This window comes from Zootoca vivipara, chromosome 15, assembly GCF_965207765.1.
Source record: "Zootoca vivipara chromosome 15, rZooViv2.hap1.1, whole genome shotgun sequence".
Lineage (NCBI taxonomy): Eukaryota > Metazoa > Chordata > Lepidosauria > Squamata > Lacertidae > Zootoca > Zootoca vivipara.
Genome location: NC_142598.1, coordinates 14,034,270 through 14,056,717, shown reverse-complemented (window position 1 = coordinate 14,056,717; position 22,448 = coordinate 14,034,270). Strand labels below are relative to the sequence as shown.

The window sequence follows — 22,448 nt, the reverse complement described above, 5'->3', positions numbered from 1 at the left end:
TGTGGACAAATGCCAGCTTCCTCGGCCTGAAAGCAAGATGAGCGCCACAAGCCCAGCCCCCTTGGCTGGACATAACCATCAAGGGTTCCTTTACCTTTAACATCTATATAAAGCCTTTGGGAGCAGTCATCAGTAGATTTAAGGCAAGGTGTCATTGATTTGCTGCTCTGTTTCGGGTCTGTCATGTCCAAAACAGAGCCTGGATATAGTGGTAGGATGGATGAAGGCCAATAAACTGAAGTTGAATCCTGAAAAGACAATAGCCCCTGTGAGTGATCAATTCTCAGATCTGAAGGTTGGGGTGTTAACCTATTCTGGAAGTGGTTACACCATAGCTGCCAAGTTATCCCCCTTTTTAAGGGAAATTCCCTTATGCTGAATAAGCTTCCTCGTGAGAAAAGGGAAAACTTGGCAGCTATGGGTTACACTTCCTCTGAAGGAACAGGTATGCAGTCTGAGGGATGCTCCTAGATTTGTCACTGTCACTGCAGGCCCAAGCAACATCACCAGCAGGGAATACCTATTGCCCGCTTCAGTTGGTTTGTCAGTAGTGATCATTCCTGGATGGGGATAGTTTGGATAGTGATTCATGCACTGGTAACCTCAAGACTGGATTACTATAAAATACTTTACATGGAGCTGCCCTTAAGGTTTGTTTGGAAGCTGCAGCTTGCTGCAAAATGCAGGTACTAGGTTGATCAATGCGGCTTCCTACCATGTGCCTCTTCTGAAAGAGCTGCACTGGCCACCATTTTAGCTGCTGATCCAAGTTCAAGATTTTACTCCTGGTTGACAAAGTTATTTAAAGCTCATAACCAGTCATTCCCAATATAGACCAACCTGATTGCTCCCATCTGTGAAGGAAGCCCTATTAACACTGCCACAACCTGTAGACATCTTACCATGGTGCAGAGAAGGGCTTTCTCTCTGATGGCACCTACCATGAGGAACAATCTCCCTGCATGTGGTTGTTTCCACCAACAATTGAAAATGTATCTGTTTACCCCAGGCATTTCTCTAACCATTAATACCAATTCCAGGTGTTTCTGCATACAATGGTTGATGTTTCAACTTGGTTTTATCGACCTGGTTGTAGGGCTATAACTTGTTTCATTTGTTTGTGAAAAGCCTTGGTTGTGTTTCTTTCAATGAAAGACAGTGTATAGACTCAATTAATTAATAATATCCATTGACAATTTGGGCTGTGATCCTGTGCTCAGTTCCATAGGCTTCACTCTACTAACCACAAGCCAACAAAAGAGTTAAGTGTAAAGAGTTTTAACTCTGTTGGGCTGTGACCATCCTTAGTTAGGTGACTCCACAGAACAGCCATGGATTGGTTAAATTCTTTGAGTACTGAATATTATGAATTAATCTACCCTCCTATTCCAGAACTGTGTTTCCTGCAAGGCTTCTTCCTCCCCTAAAATCATGGCTCTTATCACCCATCTCCCCACTTTGGCAGCAGTGGGGTGTGGTAGAGGCAGCAGAGAAGGACAAGGCAGGGGGCACCATTTTCTGTTTTGCCTCATGCGTCAAAACATCCCAGGCCGGCCCTGCTGGAGTGGCACAATGGGCATTTCTCCATATCGTGATTTGATAGTGAACTAGCCTTAAAGGAAAATAAAGAGCTGCACTCGTGGGGTAGCAAGTCTTCCGGTTTTCCTGTTTTGGGAAAATGAGCAATGCAGTGCTGCAAGAATGGGGTTGGTTTCTTTAGCATTGTGTGTTCTGCACACCACTCAGACCACTCAGATAATGGGGTGAGGGGTTTCCCACAAGTTCACCTTCTCCCCAAATAAGTGGTAGTTCTTTCTGAAGACCTTACAACATGATCATTTAGTGTTATTTGAGATGTAGGCTGTGGTGTCGCACCCAATCAATCTGCGGCTGAGTTACAATTCTGTTGCTGAACCTTTCAATAGGTTCATCGATAGGCATGTAACCCCTTGCTTTGATGTTCTCAACAACATCATCCAGGAGCTTTTACTCCATATATGGTAAAAGATGAAACACCAGCTGAAGAAAATTAGTGTCTATATCACAGACACAAATGTTTTGAACTTGCTCTCAATAACATGTAACACCAATCTTGTGTTTGCCTCAGGTTTTACACCAGTTTTCCTATTAGATGCCAGCAGCAACAATTTTATTATGACTTGGTGTTGGAAAGGAGTTCCTTAGGAGGGCGGGGGTGGGACCTTTTAAGATAAGCCTTATTTTATCAGCCATGAAAGTTGGCCTCATTCAGCATCAGTTCATAAAGGCAGTGACCTGCCTTGTGGGATAAGCACACCAAATCCCATGGGCGTACCCAGGATCAAAACTAGGGGGGGGGCAAGGGGAGGGGCCAAGGCACGGAAGGGGAGGGGCCACAAAGTGGGCGGGAACAGCGAACTCGCACTCCGTCGGGCTGTGCCCCTCCCTAGAAGCAGGGCTGGTGGGCGGAGGCGGAGCCCAGCCCAGCGGAGCGCGAGTTCAGCGTTCCCGCCCGCCGCGCCGCGCTCTCTGGTTCCCCGCCGCGCTTGGCCTTGCCAGAGGGCGCGACGGGGAGCTGGAGGGAGGGCGCAGCGCGGCGGGCGAGAACGGCGAACTGGCGCTCCGCCGGGCTGTGCCCCTCCCTAGCAGCAGGGCTGGTGGGCGGAGGCGGAGCCCAGCCCAGCGGAGCGCGAGTTTGGCGTTCCTGCCCACCACGCCGCACTCCCTGGTTCCCCGCCACGCTTGGCCTTGCCTGAGGGCGCGCCGGGGAGCTGGAGGGAGGGTGCGGCGCGGTGCGGTGCGGCGGGAATGGCGAACTCGCGCTCCGCCGGGCTGTGCTCCGCCTCTGCCCACCAGCTCTGCTTCTAGAGTAGGGCAGCTGCCCTAACTTGCCGCATGGTGGGTACGCCCTTGCCAAATCCTTTTATGTTTCGGCTTGATGTGTAGAGTTTAGCCTTGCCCAGTGCTTCCATGTCTATTTCTTCCATAGAGGAGTTCCTGTGCAACACTTAACATTTAGCACTGAACATTTATTTTCTTTGGCTTCAGATATATCATCCTCCAGAGCAGCCTGGCCACCATATAGAAGTCTCAAGAACATGTAGATCAGGGAACCAGGCCTCTCTTTCCAAACCCTGGGTTTCCCCCCAGGCCACAGATCGCTCTCCAGTCCTGCTAAATGCCTAGCTGGAATGTCATTGAAGTGTAACAATGCGTTGGTTGCCTAGATGGGGGGGGGGGGCAGAATGTAGAAACTTGTGATTTCTGCATGGCTGGAATATAACCTACTGTACAAAAGTAAGAATCACATCCATTTTTGCCTTTGCCCCTTTTATGCCTCTCACCTCCCCCCTCCCCCAATGATATGCTGCCCCCAGAAGGTTGCCCACAACGGAATGTCTTGGATGCACTTTATGGCATCCTCTTTACTCCATACAGTTAATCCTTTATTTATGGAGGTGCCATTGTATTGCTACATCTTTTTAGAGCTGCATGAACTGGAGATGTAAGCATGTCATCCTGGTAACGTGCGTTTTAGGGAATAGTTAAAACTTTGTCTGTTGTTTCTGTATGGCCATAGTTCTCTAGAATCTCTTCTTGATTCTCTGAGGGGCATCTTGCAAGAAACCGAATGGAATGGAATGGAATGTGTAAAGCAAGCAAAGGCTGAAGCTTTTCGGTGAATGTTTCCCTTCTGCTGTAAGACTGTGACAGTAGAAGAGTCCTTGGTGTTACAATAGCACCGCCAAACATTCAGCCAGAATACTTGACCTTCTCAGCCACTATATACAATTTGTTATGAAGCAACTCTGTAGGAATTGAGACTTTCTTTTCCTTGGTGGCAGTTCTGATAAACTTCCTTTGACATGTCAAGTTACATTTAGCTTCAGGTGCTATTAAATCAGTCACTTCAGGCAAACAGAGACATTAGCTTTGTGGTCAAGAGATTTTAGGCATTTCTTATGGACACCATGGCAGAAGATGTGTAAACTCCAATTACCGTAACTGGTTTCACCTCCACTGACTACCCACAAAGGATGCAAAACTAAAATATCAAGTTTAAGACTATGAGGGCAGTACAAGCTCTATCTAGGTCAAACTATATCACTGCTTAGATCAGTGATAGATTATTTAAAATCATGTTTCAATCTAGGCATATTAATCCATATGGCTCGGTTCCTTCAAAAGTACAATAATAAGTGATAGCCTAATTTATAAGGTCAGGATATGTAATTGTACCGAATGTGAGTCGCTGTGTAGTGACCCCTAGAAATATGTTGTTGAAATTGTTTTCTTCCTTGCATTGTTCTCCTTTTGGTTTGTATTTGCAAAATAAAAATAAAAATTATTTTTTAAAAAGTTCAGAAAGACTTTTTCCAGTATAAAGATATTTTGATGCGTAATATTCTTATTGCAGATTAAAAGGAAATTACAAGGTTTGAATCTTCCATGGTTTGACTGTGTTCAAATGCATTATTCATTGAACATCTAAGCTCTAATGTGCAACTAAGTGTGCAATCTTAGGTATGTCTATGCAGAAGTAACCCCCACTGAGTTCAGTGGTGCTTACTAACCAGGTACACGTGTATAGGATTGCACCATAAGAGAAGAATCAGCTTCCAAAAATATTTATGACTATTAAGAATGACTTGCTATCTTCGATGTATAAGTTACTTTTAAAATACTGGTCTAAACCAAAGCAAGTAAAACACTTGATTGTCAGCTGCATCCAAAATATAGCAGATAATATATCTTGGAAGATCTGGGAAAATAAAGTACTGTATATAAATCATCTTCAGCAATCAGAGGGAAAGGCTTTGCAGTAACAGCAAGGTGGTATAAGACCCTAGTATTAATAAATAAGTTTAATAATTATTATTCTATAATCTCTTGGAAATATTGAGGGAGCAGAGGAGGAACTTTTGATATATAGTGGGAAAGTCCCGTAGCCAAAAAAAAAGTGTTCTGGAAAATAATTCATATATTATTAGGAAAGATCACAGAATAGCCTCTTCCACTAGATCCATTGCTTTCTCCTGAATTACACTGTTTATTCAATTAAACATTTAAAATGGTCACTACAGCCAAAATCTTGCTTGCAAACATGAGCGATTATCAGCAATGTACGTAAATGAGTTAAGCTATGGGACCCCACACCTATGACCAAACTAGCAAATTATGTATAAGGATCAAAGAAAAAACAATGGTGGGATATATTTATATCCCGATGGGGATTCCAATCTCCCCCTCCATTCTATCAATTGACGAGTGGAGAGAAGGGGATAACCTTTTCCTAGGTGATCTGCACAGATCATCTGGGGAGGGGCAAGCTGTGTGCCTATGTGTGTGTGTCTGCTTGTGTGTGCCTTGTGTGCCTAACTCGCATATTGACCTTGATGGTTTGTCACTCCGACTGAGACTCTTTTGTCAGCTGGGGTTCCCCGTTGCTCACAGAGGCGGTGGTTGCAGCTAGGGAAGTTGACTCTCCGGAAACACAGCCTGACTTCAACTCTTGTCCATGTATCTTCAGTTCAAGAGCTTTTCCCAGAGGAGTTACTAATGCTCCGCACAGCGCCTGGTAGAGCTTGTCCACTTACTCCACTGCTACATCAAAGCTGGGACATCAGAAGACAGAAGCCATGGAAAAGCGGGGAACACCAGGAGTGGGCAGAAAAGCATGAAATGGAACCCACAGAAAAAGAGCTATGAGGAAGTGACATTCAGGGAGCCATATAGACTCTTTGCCCTGACCTGTTCGTTATTTGCATTAACCACTACTAGGCAATCCAGTGAGGTAATGGGCAAACCAATAAAGTCAATCTCAAACACTTACCTGTGGGGGATCTCCTTCTTTCCTGTTGCAAGTTACGGATGTCAGGTGGTTTGACGTCCCCAGTGAGTTAATGACACACGGCAAGTCCTTATTTTCTAGTAGCTGTCCCAAATCATTGTGTCTCCTGATCTTTTTGTGTTACATGCAACTGTGCATTAGAGTTCTTCGGGTTTCCTCATCCAACCACAGACCCTTAAGTGTCAATCATCGTTGATAGAATTGTGGCCATCCTATTTGACCTCAAAGTTGGTGCTTTCTCTCTTTTATTCCGGGGGTTTGAGTGATGATGAAGACTCTGACCGTGACTAGGGGTAGCACAGACTCCCCAATTGTGACTGTTGGTCGTTAAACTATTCTGCTTCTAGATAGGGTCATGGCAGGAAGAAAGGTCTATGGAAAAGGAGAAGGCCTGGACTAAGATGGAAGCTGATATGGGGGAATAGAGGAGCCTAGAAAAAAGAGGATTTGTCAGGTAGGTCTTGAGTAATAAGAGGAGAGTGAAAGAGACACAAAAATTGGGGTTGCCCAGTGCCTGGATAAGTTGGAGAAGGCATATTGATTCATAATACCCTGACAAATCTTTGACTGTAAACCTAGGATCCAAAAACTGCCATAGCACCGGGGTAGCCAACATAGTCTCTCCATATTTTGTTTGACTCCATCTTCCATCATCCCCTGCCAGCATGGCTAATGGCAGTTGTAGTCTTACATCATTTGGAGATCACCGCATTGCCTACCTGTGTGCTATAGCTACCCATTCTAATCCCTCCTTCCCAGCAAGAACTCTGTCACCACTATCAGAGGGAAAGCAAAGGAAAACCTGGCCCCAGATACTGACCTAGTTCACGTCCAAATGTGAACACACACAACAAGTTCAACTGCCATCTGTTTCCTCTTAATCACAGCCTGCATGAGCTGTTTCACTAGTCTTCATAAAATGCTTAGGCAGAACAATGCATGTTTTCACATTTTTTAGTGTAACATTTAAAGCATTCTGTAAAGTTGTTCAGAGTGTTGGGGATGAAGCGGAACATAAAATAAATAAGTGGTTGTAACTTGGATGGTAAGAAGGTGACTGACTTGCAGCTCTTGGCCTTTCTCACTGCATATTCCACATTACAGCTCTTTGAACCTTGTCTGCTAAGCATATAAACCACTAGGGGCATTCTTAGGCCCAGCATTGATTGACAGGACATTTTTGATATAATTTTTTCATTTTCTATCCCAATACTCCTTCCTAAACTCTTTCTTGAGAGTTACGGATTTGCTTTTTGTTATTTTTCAACCAGTTAGTATAGAGAAAATGAAGCCAAAACCACAACTACTCCTATCATTTTTGGAGCATCCTCGCTTTATGGACTTGTGATAAATATACACAATTTAGATACTAGAAAAGTAGAGGAAATTGCAGAATACAGAATCTTACTGAGGAAAAATTGGAGCTGCTCTTCCCTAGCTTAAAAGTTACTGTAGCTGGTTTTAAAGAACTCAAGCCCGGTTTTTTTAATGACTCCTTTGAGCAAGGAGGGTCTGCCCCCATTCTCTTACTCTCTACAAGAAGGTGAACAAGGCAGAGTCTCCAAAGGAACAAGGGTGCAGCTAAAATTCTCTTGAAAATGGCAGATGACTGACGCTAGCTTGGGAAGTGGATCTAGAGACACGATTAACAGAGACTGAGTGGAACTCCTATGTAGTTAAGCTTCACCTGAAAACTATTTCGGCGAGAACCTGGGAGGTCATGTTAAAGTTGATACACACATGCATCTTACTCCTGTTGAGTGGGAATGTCTCTGTTGTGCTCAAGGTGATGATAGGTACAGAGGTCATTGATTCACCTGGGGTGGGAATGTGATAAAAAAATTTTTAATGGAATATGATTTTGACTACCATTGGCGACATTGTTCAACAGGCAGTTCAGCAAGATCCTCTCTTGGTGTTATTATTTTTAGAGAACAACAAACAGGTTGTTCAAAAAGAATTTATAGTACAGCTATTAATTGTGGCTTATGTATCACTAGATATGGCAAAAAGCTGTAGCAGAAAAATTAACACAACAGCGTAGATTAGCTGAGAGATTAAACAAGATACATATATGGATGGATGTTTTCCTTTTTCCTTTCCCTTTTCAATTTGCATTAAGTCTCACATGGGAGCCTGCTGTGTCGTTTGGTATCAACAGTATCTAATCCTATCAGTTATACACCAATTTGTGTTAACAACATAAGGATGATATCAGGCAGAAACCGCTTTTCTGCAGTTCTTAGCTGGTACAATAATATGCATGCTTTAGAAACTATCACTGAGCTCTGTGGGCCTGTTGTGTCACAAGGCCCTTTCCCCCATGGAGCGCTGACCCTTAGCAAGCCCCATCTGATTGTTCGCCCATTCCTCTTTCTTTCTTTCTTTCTCTTTTTCTCTCCGAAATGTTTTGAGTTTCTGTCTTAGGGCAGAATCTAACTGGGCATTATGCTATGCAAGCCCCATCAGAATGAATAAAGGCTCTATCAGATCACAGTAGTTGGTGATTGGACTGTGTCTTTAGGTAATTGTTGCAAATGTCCCTGTATTATTGTTGTGGGTACCAACACAGGAAAAATACTCCTCTTTCATTATCACAGTTTTTCAGCAATTCTTTCCTAGTCTTTTTATATCACTCCTTGCTGCCCAGACATAGAAAAAAATGATGTTCTTGAGAAACTATATTCTCTCCATCTCTGTCTGGAAATCCTCTCCAGAATTTTTTACTATCCCTATGGGACCTGTGGCTGCTTTCAGCAGGATCCTTATTTCTGTACTCCCCTTGTTCATATCAATCTTCTTTTAACACTAGTTTGTATAAACCAATTTTCCTTTGCTATTCTTGGTCTTTGTGAATTACACTACCGGTATAAAGAACTTCCGTACTAGTGGACTTTATGTCAAGGGTCTAGATCTCCTCACCCCAACCTAACATTCTGACACGGCAAATGAGCATTGATTTGGCCACTTGTGTTTGTAAAAAACAAGGAACTGTAAATGGGAAGGGGCTACCATAATATCTGAGTATTGACTCCCAGCATTGTATACATCTGAATTTTACATTCTGTCATTACAAAGTGCTTTCTAAGGGTACATCCTGTCCCAGGGGTGACCCCCCTCTTGTAAAAGTAAAAATGAATCATGTCACATTACTTTATATATAGACATATTATTTGCTGCATTGTCAGTAAACTGTTCCAAAAATGAATAAAGAGCAGTCCGTATTGGGAGTGTAGCAGCGGAGCCCAAAATCTGGAGGAAACTCATGACTCACGTTAGTGGGTGTTAAATGTGCCATTTTATTTTAAGTTATGCCCATTATATTTGTTTGGCCTTTTCTTTAGAGTGATCATCTTCTTTTTTTATGTGGCAAACATGTTGAGTGTCTCTTCCATTTATACTCTGAGCAGTTTGTTGGGGACATCCTGAATGGTTGGTTTAGCATCCCTTCCATCCTTTTTTGTTTGCATTCTCAGTGACATCTGTGCTTTGGTGGCATTTAGCTTCCCATTCGAAGTAGCTGGCTGCTTTTAATCAGGACTGTTGAAATTGTTGTCAGTCTGAATGTTTTCTTTTTTTAATCATATTTGCCTGATTGACCTTTTTTTGCTTTTTTTTCTCTGTCTTTCTATTGGGCTGCTCCAGGAGCCATGGCTAACCATCTTATAACCAATGCTCTCCTTCGTCCTCATGGCACTAACAACCCTTATAACACATTGCTCGGGGAATCGGCCGTCTATAACAACCCTTCTATCAGCATGTACAACACACCAGGTGTGGTGGAGTTTCTCTCATTTTTCTAGTGAGAGTCCCATTTTATGTGGCTTTTATAGGCACATTTTTTCTTTCTTTCTTTTTCTTTTCTCCCCTTTATTTTTGAGCACAAATAATTATTTCCCCACCCATTTCAGAACATTTTCCCATTTTTCCCAGGCTTTTTTTTCTTGAAAGGATCTACATTAATTTTGAATGACACCCATCAGTCAGATCTATTCAGACGTGTATGACGTTTTGTTTTAATATTTTCAGTGTTGTGTTTGGTCACTTGTATCCATTTATCTCTTGTATATCTGTTTGTCAAACATTCATTTGAGAAACAGGAGCACTGTCCAAGGTAAGTGATATCAAAATAGCCTTTTAATGCTTAAAACGGCAAAGCTATTGTTGAGTTTTGAAATTCAGAGCAGGATTGGGCTAGTAAAGAATATACCCCCAACTACTGTTTAAAAACAACAGCAGTAGTAGCAGTTAGTTATTTAGCAGTAGTAATAAAAGCCCCAGGCCAACTACTTGGTTGGTTTAATCCTCATTGAAATAAGTGAGACTTACTGTAGTCACAACAAATTTGTTCTGCTGGTTTTAATAGGACTTACCGGTAAGTGCAGTCATCTTTATTAGGACTGAAGTCACAGCGTATCATTCCAGATGGGTCAGGTAGAATTCTGCAATCAAAGAAATTGGCATAAGAATGCAAAGATCTTACCAGTAAAGCCAGGGAAGTTTGTCTGACATGACTATCTGAGATTTTGGCCATGACAATCTCTTTACACAAAGATAATACAGGTGTAAACAGCACCTCTTTGGGTTATATAGCCTTCTAATATGAAATGCTGAATGGTCTTATTAGCCTTTCATTCCTAGAGGTGAAATTTTATTTGACATTCTACTTCTTTTGAAAAAAAATTCATATAGCACTTTTTATTTAAATAAACAATACATTTAGTTACATTAAAATGCTAATATAGCACATAAACAGCACATCATAAACAGTGAAATTTCCCCCTCTTAATATAAATCATTAATCATTTCAAAATTTACCTTTTAGTCTCAAAAAGTAACTTTCCATACTGGATAATAATATTGAGAATTCGGTATCTCCCATAAAACTGTAAGAAATAAAAATTCATTTCTGATGCACAAATGTTCTCTGGTGGCTATGGCAAGATACAATTTTTTAGATTATTAGGCGTTATGGGTGGGAACCAAGCTAAGTTAGTTACACAGATTTCACAGCCAAGCTCAAGTCTTGACTATCTCATCCCATTGACTTCATAGGGACCTGCATTCAACTTAGCCTGGCTCCAGCCCTTTGACAAGATCTTTCATTTCAAATATCAGTATCTATGCCAGAGATTCCTCTACATTGATTCGCGCCATACTCCATTGATCTCATTGGCCATACTCTGTTTTTAACTGGAACACAAATTGTAAATAAAAACAGCACACGGTCCCTGGAAACGAAGTGAACAGTGTTACTGTTGGTTCCATTTTTATCACTGATGAGAACTGTATACTTTTTGAACAAAGCAATTGCTTACCTTATGTCACATTGTTTCACACCCATCTACGGTATTTCATATGCAAATACATTTCAGTGCTACAGGAAAATGGAAGTCTATGCTAACTATTGGCATTTGCTGGCTTGCCTCAGTATGCTTTGCTGCTTTACCATGAACAGAGTCGAGGATTTTGTTAGTTTTTTATCATGTATAAAATGTTATCTGATAATGAGGTAAGAGTAGTGAGCCATTATACTTATTAGATATCACTGAAACCTGGCCCATACTAACCTGACTTGCAGCGTGACAAAACTCAGCTAAAAGTCTTTACACATTATCCCACGAGCCATCTTTCCTTTTGGGCTCTGTGGCCATGGATGAGCTGAATTACTCACAAAGCAGCTGTCAGGCTAGGCATCATGGCAGTTTATTTTGAATGATAGAACTGATAAAGTAATGAACCATGAGAAAACTGTGTAGGGTCTCAAGGGCACTGCTGCAGCCCAGATCAGCTTGGCATGACTCACACAATCATTTTCCGGCTTATTATCTGTAATCCATGCTGAGTTTTAGTCTACCCAAGTTGAATAGATTCATAAAACAGTAGTTATCTGAGAAGACGACCAGACCCTGATTTGTTCCATGGCCATTTGGGGATATGTGGGAGTATGAAATGCTCAGGCAATCACTTCACCACACATGTATCTAACAAAGTCTGTGGCAATATGAATTGGCCAAGAGGAGAAGTATTGTTTGCTAGAGGGGTGTGTGTGTGTGTGTGTGTGTGTATCTCAGTGGGTTATACCCAAAAACCATATGCATGTTCTCTCATTTTCCAGGTCTACATACTGAAATAAGTAGGTAGCCGTGTTGGTCTGGATCGAAGTAAAATAAAAAAATTCCTTCAGTAGCACCTTAAAGACCAACTAAGTTTTTATTTTGGTATGAGCTTTCGTGTGCATGCACACTTCTTCAGATACAGTGCCTGGAAACTTCCATTTCACTGTATCTGAAGAAGTGTGCATGCACACGAAAGCTCATACCAAAATAAAAACTTAGTTGGTCTTTAAGGTGCTACTGAAGGAATTTTTTTATTATACTGAAATAAGCATATTCTCTCCCCACCACCACCTCTATAAAGACCTCCTTCTCTTCCCTCACTGTTAGCCTGCGTGAAAGTTAAGCAGCAAGGTTAGACCAGAAAAAAGCATACTGGCTGCTAGAACAAGATGGATCACATCTTGTTTTCTATTCTTGTTTAATTAAAAGGACAGCCAATTTAAAAGATTAAAAAGCTGCTTCAACTATTTCTGTTAATTCTAACTGATGCAATCCAGTAAACTGCAGAAAGGTAACAAACATCAGGAATCTTTCTGAATTAACACACATTTCATGCCATTTTTTATTATGCATGTTATCTAATTATCTAGTCTGTCAAAATTCATTGAAGAATATGCTGTATTCTCCTGATTCATTTTGAGTAGACATTATGGGTGGGTTAGTGTGAAAACCTCCTTTGGAGAAAACCCTTCATGATTGTCTGTGTCACTTCCCTCTCTGGCCCCCTGTTCCTGTGCCATTTTGTGTTCTTAGATTCATTCTTCTTTAGGTAATCATAATGGTGCATTGCCTGTGCAATGTGATGATGTCATGTTGCCACATAGCCAATCAAAACTGGGAGGTAATGAAGTTCCTAGAGAGAGGGCAATGCTTAGTCATGTTCATTAATTTTGATGGGTTTGCTCTGAGTGAAACTTAGGTTGGATCTAGACACATCAAAGAAACAATTCAGTTAAATGCTTCATACAGGGAAATCCCATTGTCGAAAAACGGGACTCCACAGCACCATCTGATGTCACAGAGTTATAATGCATATAAAGTGCTTTATCTTTTCCGATGTAGTTGAGTCCTTAGTTGAATACCACCTGTTACCTCTAGCTTCCCAAAAGTAAGGTTCCGTTGGAGCCTTGGGCAGCAATAAAGCAGGCACTTTTCAAGTGTCATCGCATCTGAAAGCACCCAAAACCTCAACTTCTTTCAAGGTAAGCTTAGGGATTTAGAAACAAGCTAGTTTAGCAAACAGAGGCAGCACACACACACAGAGAGAGAGAGAGAGACAGAGAGAGAGAGAGAGAGAGAGCTTGCTTCTTCAGCAATGGAATTTATTCCACAATTTTATTCTTATAAGAAAAAAGGAAGAATTGTGGACTAGAAAAGGCCATCAAGATATCTGTATGCATTTACTTTTAAAAAGCATACTTTAAACGTTGCAAGATTAGAAAGAAGAATGTGACCGGTTCCATACAATGGTGCTCTGAGATGTTAAGGTAATCCAGGACTACAAGCTCTGGGGAACTCTGTGTACACAGTGTGGAGATAAGCTAAAGCCTCTATTGTTTTCAAGAGGAAGAGCTGGACATTTAGCAGCAGAACAAAGCTCAATATGGAAAAATGTAAAAGCTTTATTGTGGGCAAGAAGAATTAAAAAGTTTTGCTGCCATTCTTTAAATAAGTGATTAAACTACAACCCTTGCAAGAAGAATTTGAGAGCTTATAATGGATCACTGGTTAACAGGATACATTTTTTACCAAAAGAGTGTCGTTTTTCTGTGCCTGAGTAGGAGCACTCTTTCCAAAACTTGGAAATTACAGCATTAGTAGTGAAATCTCCCGTGGAATCAAGCAGGCATAGCTGTTCAGGAAAAGTAGCAGGGGAATTTTGGCTTCTTTAATCTCATTTACCATTGGCTGCTTCTTCCCGTGGTAGCAAAGAGCAAATGCCTCTTGCTACAACAGCAAAGCCTGTGGGATGAGGAAAGAAACTCTAGGCTGTGAGCAGCACAGTTGACCCCCACCCCCCACTTATGCAGGGGTTATGTTCTGGCACCCCACACGTGTAAGTGAAAACCGCGTAAGTGGGGAACACCCTCTTAATATCCTTTAAACACCCTTTCTACAGTCCAGATCAAAAATACTGTACCAAAAATATGCACATCAGGAAAGCTCTGGGGCTAGCTGGAGAACGCGCTAGAAATCTGCTGCTGCAGCAGCACTAACCCCGTGTGTCAGCTGTTAGGCGGGGAGGCTGAGCAGCATAATTTTATTATTATTTCCTGGCGCCAGGCATATACAGAGTCACATTCAAGTTGATCGTGAGCAAGTGGAGGGATGCCTGTAAATGGGAACAAAGTTTTCCATAGTCTGTTTCCCACCCTAGCAACCAGCTGGACTTGGCAGGAAAGCAGTGCAGTCCAGCCATTTCCTTTGGGGCAGAGAAGCATCAAGGGCTTTGGCTCATTGCTGTGTGTGGGAGGCCAGGAAGGAGTGTTTCCTGCTTGTCCCAATTGGTTATTGAGCCAGTGTGTTTCATTCCCCTTTTCATGGATGGGATTTGTTTGTTTTGCTTTGATTTATTCCATGTGGCTATGTCTGCTATATAATTTGCTCTTTTAAGACTACTTCAGTAGAATGACCAGGATGGGTGTGGGAAATGGCACCGGAAATCATAAGAATGAGAAGGTGTCTGGGATCTCTATCTTACCTGAGATTGGCGAGGCGAGGCGTAGGGCAGGGCACTAACAAAACTAGAGCAACCCATGAAGTGAAGATGGAAGGTCTTGCATCTCTCTGTCCTTGCTAAGGAAACAGGTCATCACTCATCAGGAATAGCTTAGCACCAAACTAGACATGATGCCATTAGAAAGCTCCTCCATTTAAAAAAAATACTAGATTTTCCCCAGCGCTATTATCAGAGCAGGAATGTGGTGGTGGTGGTATTTGTCATGCGTGCAGCTGGGGAGGGGGTTAAGCTTTACAATAGGTTGCTCAATTAGGGGGTTTTACCCCTCCCCTTTATAGAAAAAATTTCCAGAACTGTCATAGACAGGGGCATAGCAAGGGGGTGCGATGGGAGCGGGCCACCCTGGAGGGGGGTGACACTCGGGGTGCCGCTCGCACGGCAGCCCGTAAGGCTACTGGGTGCCACTGGGGCGCGGCAGCCTTACAGGTTGCGCATGTGCGGCAGTCCGTACGGGCCACCATGCACCAGTGGCACCCTGTACAGATTACACACGCAGGATGCCACACAGGCACCACGCCGGGTACTGCCTGGGCTAGGTATGCCACTGGTCATAGAAACCCATGTGTGTGTTTTTTACCCTCCTCTCCCCATGCACTGCAGTCCTAATGAACTCACCACTAGCGCTGTAACATTTTTAAAGGCCATTTTGACATGATTTCCAATTATGCATCTAGCTTGGCCCTCGAGCTTCACCTTGGTAATGTCAGGGGTACAACATCTTGCCTACCCTTGCCAGTCTCCCTGAGTATATTAGGGTGTGGGGTTACAATGACCCCTCCCCCTTCACATTGGTCTTAGCAAAATGAAAAAATGCTTAGAAAAGCAAAGGCAACACTTATTTCACACACTCTACTGCAGGTATGTCCAAAGTCCAGCCTGGGGGTTTAATCCAGCCTACTGGCCGTTTTAATCCGGCCCCTGTGGCAGTTTATTTCCTGCGGTAAAATTCTAAAAGAAGGTCAACAACTTCAATCCTAAAAAAGATCAACAACTTTGGTCGGCCCTCACGCATGTTCACTTCATCAAATCTGGCCCTCTTTGAAAAAAGTTTGGACACCCCTGCTCTATTGGAAGGTGGGCAAGTAAACTTTGAAAGTCCAGATAGGAAATCTTAAGTTGAACTTCAGGAAAAATTTCTGAACTGTTAACAGCAGGTGAGCAATAGATTAAACTGCTGGAGGACGTAGTGGGAGCTCCTTGGAGATATTTTAAGACAAGCTTCCACATTTTGCGGTGCTTCCGATGCAGGATATCTTTTCCTAGGGAGGTAATAATAATAATTAGTCTCATAGTCCTCGGTATAATACGTGTTTTGTTTTTTATTATAAATTTGTGAATGATATACCTCATGTTTCAAATTTACATGACTTGCAAATACTGAAGTTTGTTCATCAGGTTTCAGACTTCGGGCTTCCACTTTCACGATGGAGCTTTCCCCTCTCTCCTGCCCCTGGCTTGGGAGGGGTTGGTTTGGAAGAAGCCCCAGAACAGCACAGGTGGGATAGGGGCTGGTTCTGTCTGGCAAGCTGATATGCTTGCACAGAAAGAACGTTAGCAATAGCAAGATGTTAAATTCCACCCCTAGGATTTATACTTATTCACCTTGTGTGGTGGATTCTACCTTAGAGACTACATGAAGCATTTGGTTTTAGAAAAGTGACCCAACCGAGGGAACTTCCCCTGACAGCACTGGAAGAAGTGCTCCTGGCATGAAGGAGAAAGCCTCTCTCCCATATGGAGATGCTGCAAAGAGGAAAAAGAGGAGGCTAGGTCACACTCCTGCCACAGAAGGCTTGGATAGTGCATTAGCTTTTTACACATCCATAGAGAAGGAGGCACTTGGAAATTAAGAAAGAAACAGGGAAAGCTCTCAGGGCATCATGGACTCTAAATCTAAATAATGAAATAAGTAAAACCAAAATGGGAGCCATAAAACTGTGGAGAAATGTGGTGTTCTGACCATGGTGAGGAAAACATTAAGACCAAAAAGGTTGCTTATCGTATCTCTGGCAGTGGCAGAGGGAATTCTCTGCTGTGCGACCCCTGGCAGCACCTTCTGCTTCAGCTGGTTCCAGAGATTTCAGGGACTTCCCACCCAAATTTTGAATTGAAAGTGGCCGATCAGGGCTGGTGTAGGAGGCATTGATCTGCAGGCTGGTTGCAGAGCTGGAGCAGCCTGTCTCCACGCAGATCCGCCTCCAGGTCATATATTATGGCTGTGCTACAAGTGGGCAGCGCAGTCGGCAACAGTTGTCCCACCCACCCACCCACCCCGCCCTGTATATCTTTGCATTCTCCGAAGTTATGTGGACAGTGCTTGCACGACCTTGCTGTAGAATTATTTGGTCGCCATATTCAGGGCCAGAGAGGTGTTTTTCTGCAGACAAATTAGGCCTGTCTGGGGTTTTTGCTACCTCATAGCAATTGTCACAACTTTTGGCTCTTTAGTCAAAATTGAAACAAAGGTTCAGGGTATTCCAGTAAAAGGATCCAGGAGGAAAGTTTTGACCAAATGCCCAGATGGGGGCTAACGGGCCATAAAACCCAAAGTTTTATGGTGGGATTATCCCCATTTGATCTGCATCAGCAGGGAACACTTTAAACCAGGATCAGTGCTAATGGAGCAATCAGCCAGCAACCAAGCTAGACTGATTTAGGATACATGCCTGATGCCTCTGTCAAAGCCTACTTACATCTGAAATCAATAAAAGTTGTGGCCATTTCAATCCCAGATTGTTGTCCTGTCATTATTGCTACCTTCACACCCCTGAAATCTGAGCTCACTGTGCCTGGGCCCACAAAGCAACAGAGAACTTTGGTTCAATACATGTCAATGGGGAACTAAAACATGTCATTTGTGTGCATTTTCAAAATAGCCTGAAATAAAGGACAAGCTCCATTATGTGCTTAAAAACAAACAAACCAAGAATTAGAAAGGTCTTGTACATAATGCTTCTGGTTATTCTGAAACTGCATTCCAATGTAATCATTGGGGAGGGTGGGGTGATCATACATAATGCATTCTCCATCAGATTTCTGTTTGTCTTAATCAAGAAACATTAATACCTTGCATTCTTTCTGCATATTCTCAGTATTCCTTCTTGCTTTTAAAACATTTTTTCAACAGGGTTCCTGATTGTGAGGATATTAAGCATATACAGGCGAATGCCCTTCTGCCTTTCACACTAAGAATGTGAAAAGTTAGGCTCTTCCTGCATATCTTTCCTAGTCAAGGCAGGCAAAAGTCTGGATGTTTATTGCAAAAGAGGGGTTTCATTTCATAACTGTCATATTTTAAAGTATATGTATTTTTATTTCAGGTATAACTAATTATTAGATGACTGAGGCAGAAGGAGTAGAACTTTTGCAGAGCAATGAAGGTAGAGAGGATGAAATTCATTCCTACGGGCATATAGTATAATTGCTGGGCCTTCCCTGTTAGCTTGTAAGTAGTAAAAGGGGCCATACATGACAGGACACAGTTGACAAATGCCTAAAGGCTGGCATCCCTTGAAAGAAGAGCTTAGCAGCCCGACTAGAAAGATGGCAAGGAAAACAATCAGCTAAGGGCGGGTGTATTGGCTCAGTTCGAGACTTAAGTCTGTTCCATCTCCATGAGAATTTTTCAGTTGAAATTCTGAAGAAACCTCATGAGGGTGGGAAAAGTTGCAACCAAATGTAAGGTGGTCCAACTATTGCCTCTGCTTTAAGCTTTTAAGCATCTGGCTGCTAACCAGAAGGTTGGTGGTTCGAGCCGACCGAGGGGCAGCTGTGGATTCTTGCATTGCAGGAGTTTGGACAAGATGATCCTTGGGGTTCCTTCCAATTCTACGATTCTGTGATTCTATGAAACAAGCCAAAGGGCTTTCCAAAACCCTGAACACATATAATTTATCATCCAAATTGTTTATGCATTTTGTATTATGAAAGGTTATAAGTTAATCTCATCCAAGACACTTTCCAAGCCCATGTGAATTCCCATACTATATCTTTCATCTCAGCCATCGTAATTCATACATTAAGGTGGGAAACAATTCTCACTGCTGGGAACTGCTCAGGCCTAACACTGTAACCAAAACACCAAACGGAGCTAAGTGTGGGCAGCATTGAGAAAATTTAGTCTAGGTAACATAGTCTTCACATAAGGTATTCAAGGAACCAATGGATACGAGATCAGAACTTTTCCAGATTTTTTCCCCTCTTTTTTTTTAGAAAATGCAGCAAAATGTCAGTAGCTACGTGCCTTTGGCTCTTCCTCTCTCTCAGCTGTCCCCTAACAATTCCCATTCCCCTCAGGCTGCAGCAGAGGAAGAGAGTAAGGCAACTCCACTGCCTCTGCTGAAAGATCAGCTCCTTTTGACTCCTCCCTTAACTGTTTCTATCTCAGCTAGTCCTTATGAGAACTCTGTGCCTTTAAGAACACATCCCCGAATTTGACTTCTCCCGTTCCATCGCCATCCCTTTTCCCTTTTATGTTGTGCCTGCATAAAATCCAATTGACATTTGTTCTAATTCAGCAGTAAACAGCTGGTTTTCCTGGGGAAAGCGGCAGAATGCTTTCGAAACCAAGGTGCTAGGAAATATACAAAACGGTAGCGGAATTTTCTTCTCTGGCAACAGCAGAGTAGTTTATGGAAGTGGTTTCTGGTCCCAAATCAATCAAGTCTGGTTACCCGGACTTGATTGATTTGGGACCAAGGCAAAATAGTTTCAAATAGCTTAGGCTTCATGGAGAATCTACCACTAATACCTGGCAAAGTCCCTTGCCCAGCATCAAAGGTGATCAGGTCACGCTGAGTCTACTTGGGAGAGGGATGTTACAATTTCTTCTTTCAAACATGTTTTGCAACAGATCACTGTGCCACAAAAAATTGTTACAGATTATGGGCTATTATAGCAGGCTATTATAGCGTATAATGGCGTGCTCTGGTCCATGGGGTCACGAAGAGTCGGACACGACTAAACAACAACAAATCTATGACTTAGGGGTCATCCATACTTTTGCCCCACACTTTCTAGACACAGGTCCACACTTTAATGTGCAATTCTGATTTCCCGTGAGTTAGAATTTGCTCCAATTCAGTGGTAAAGAGCAGGGTTTTGTGGGGAAAGCTCCAGGGCCCGCCAAAAAAGCACTCGGACACAGTGCTTTAAAGCGCAGGCTTGTGACTAGAAATGTAGCACAAAAGGAAGTCTGGAGGAGCCCTTACTTATGTAGAACGTAGGGCAACTAGAGCATTTATATGAAGTGGCGTGCATTTCTTTCCATTGTGCTATGACTCAATTATTTTAAGCTACTTTCTTTCAGACAAACCATGCATGTTGACTGCTCCTCATCAAGCTCACTATCGCTTTCATCATTTTGCCATGTTCAGGTTTTTTTCCATAAAATTGCTTTGGAGAGAAAATGAACAGCTCTCTAAAGAAAACCAACACAAAATAACACCATCCCCTATGATAGTGCTCGCTGTAAATCATTGTTGTCAAAGAAACTGTCTTTCAAGTTAAATCAACACTTCCTACTGCTGAGTTCAACAGTTGTGCATTCTTGTAGGCTTTTTATACAATCTTACCTCAGCAGGAAATATATATATTGGCTTGGCACTAAGATCTCCATTTGCCTTATTAAGAACTCTTTAGAATGTAATTTTATCTATATATAGTCACAGCAGAAGAGCCCTTTTGCACTCCTCCATCCTTTAAAAAATGTTTTATTTTTCCATTTCCTCCCTCCAAGGCTAGCATAGTTTTATTCCCTGGCAGGAGGGCATGTTGGATGACTGGAAAGGCGATAGATGCTTTCTGGCCCTGTTCATGTCAGATCTCTGGTTGTAGGGCCAGGACTGCAGAGGTTGCTACAGCAATGGGAAGGGAGAATCTGGCCCTGAGTCTCCCTCTCTGTCCTCCCAAAGGGAGAGCCAATGTTTACTTTGGTTCCCAGGATACCATCCAAGGGGCCATAGGATGCAGGGTTAGTCACTTTGTTCACAACAGCGCAATGTGGCAATACCTTCTCTGCCATAATTTGAAAGATGGTGAGCACGAGACCTTCACCTCCTTGTCCTTTTGTCTCCATTTCATTCAAGCCAGATAATGCTAAAGCAGCATGCAGTGGGGTCCTTAACTTTTCGGATTGTGTTTGCTGCATTCTCATACTTCAGTTAAATACCAGTACTTATGTGTACAGTTTGTGTTGTAATGCAGTTCAATGACAAACACATAATGCACACATGATACATATCACTTGGGTACACTTGATATTTGAAGAACTGAGCCTTCAAACATATAGATATTTGAAATTCAATATAGCTGGTATTTAACATATGTTCCATTAAATGTGGCCTTCAAAAATATGATCTGCATGAAGCTTTCAACTAGCTTCTATTCCCATTACCTGCCTTCTGATGAAATGGTATTTGTGACTGAACAAGTGGCTGAGAGTCTTCACCTACAGCATGAGCAGTTGTCTTATGTTTCTGGCAGAGATATTCTTTTGAGAGTTGTCTCCATGGGTACGTCTTATAACAATCACTGCAAAAGAGGTACACAAATTCAGTACTTGCCAGTGTCTTTAGTTGTTTTGGCAACCCTATCCTGTCAGATAAAAGCAGCTGCCCTGGGAACTTGTTTGAAAAAGCAAGGTAAATATGTCTGCAAAATAAATAATTTACTGATGATCCTTCCCATTACTTGCAAGTTACAGCACTCTGGGCATTTAAACATTTGTAGGAATCAGTTTCATCCTCTCCATCTTCATTGCTCTGCACAAATTCTACTCCTTTTGCCTCAGGCAGTCTTCTTCTATCTTCTTCTCCCCCCCTTTTTTTTTGATACCTGAAATATATATATATTTAAAAACTGACATGAGCTATAGTCCTCAGTGTGTGTGTGTGTGTGTGTGTGTGTGTGTCCATTATGTTTTCTACATGTGAGAACTAGACTTAAAAACTAAAATACAAGGATTTAAGGCTATATTAATGGCTTGTATCCTAATGAGCAGAAGTAAATTCATGCATGGGGAGTTTTCCATTCATTATGATACCTGCTTATGATACCCCCACCCCAGCTTTTTTTTAAAAAAGATCTCCCTGGAAGGTTGGGAGATGGGGAGGGGAGGAGCAACTGGAGTAAGAGGAGATTGCCCAAATCAGGCAGTAGTACATCCTCAAGAAGCAGCTGGTGGAGGAATGCAGGAGGTTGAAGGTCTCCTTGCACAAGTCTCCTACACCTTCGCTACTTAGGATCCAAGCCAAGATGTACATTGGAAACATATTTCACTAGTGATGCTAAGTGGCCAGAAATCCAGACTTGTCTACTACATCCACCTGAAAGACTCTGCAGAGTTTATCTCTGGACACAGAAGTGTTCACAAGATGGCACCCAACTGCTATACTACATGCAGTACAGAGATCTTATTTTCTGGGGCAGTTTAACATATATCAATAATAAGTAACTTCACTCATACCTGCCCTTTAGAATAGGTGTCCCAAGCAGGAGGGTGGCAGGTACTTCTTCTCTGGAACAATAGCAAGCCTCATGGTGGGACAGGCCCTCTCTCTCAGTTGTCCTTTTCACTTGCATCAGGACTGCTATTTGAAAATAAAACACTGCAGATGCTATTCCACATGAGAGACTGTTTTTGAATAATCCAGCCATGTTGTATAGCTATAATTGCTCGTGACAGCATTGTGGCCTTCAGGTTGTTGTTGAATTCTCAATCCCATCAGCCCCAGCCATCATGACCAATGTCCAAGGATGG

At 42.4% G+C, this 22,448-nt stretch overlaps 1 protein-coding gene across 7 annotated transcripts in view; it reads left to right on the top strand.

Annotated features, from left to right (window-relative positions):
- The window catches only part of ADGRL3 (adhesion G protein-coupled receptor L3), a 506,197-nt gene that overhangs the window by 450,764 nt on the left and 32,985 nt on the right, over positions 1 to 22,448 (top strand). Inside the window, exon 23 of one of the 7 annotated variants that reach the window (XM_088658769.1) lies at positions 5,510 to 5,807. The exons of 5 other annotated variants lie outside the window; for them this stretch is intronic. In XM_088658769.1, the coding sequence (XP_088514895.1) occupies positions 5,510 to 5,688 (179 nt within the window). In that variant the 3' untranslated portion in view covers positions 5,689 to 5,807. Of the gene's footprint in view, positions 1 to 3,027; positions 4,339 to 5,509; positions 5,808 to 22,448 lie in introns of those variants that run through there. One more of the 7 variants, XM_088658772.1, reaches the window with a different exon arrangement.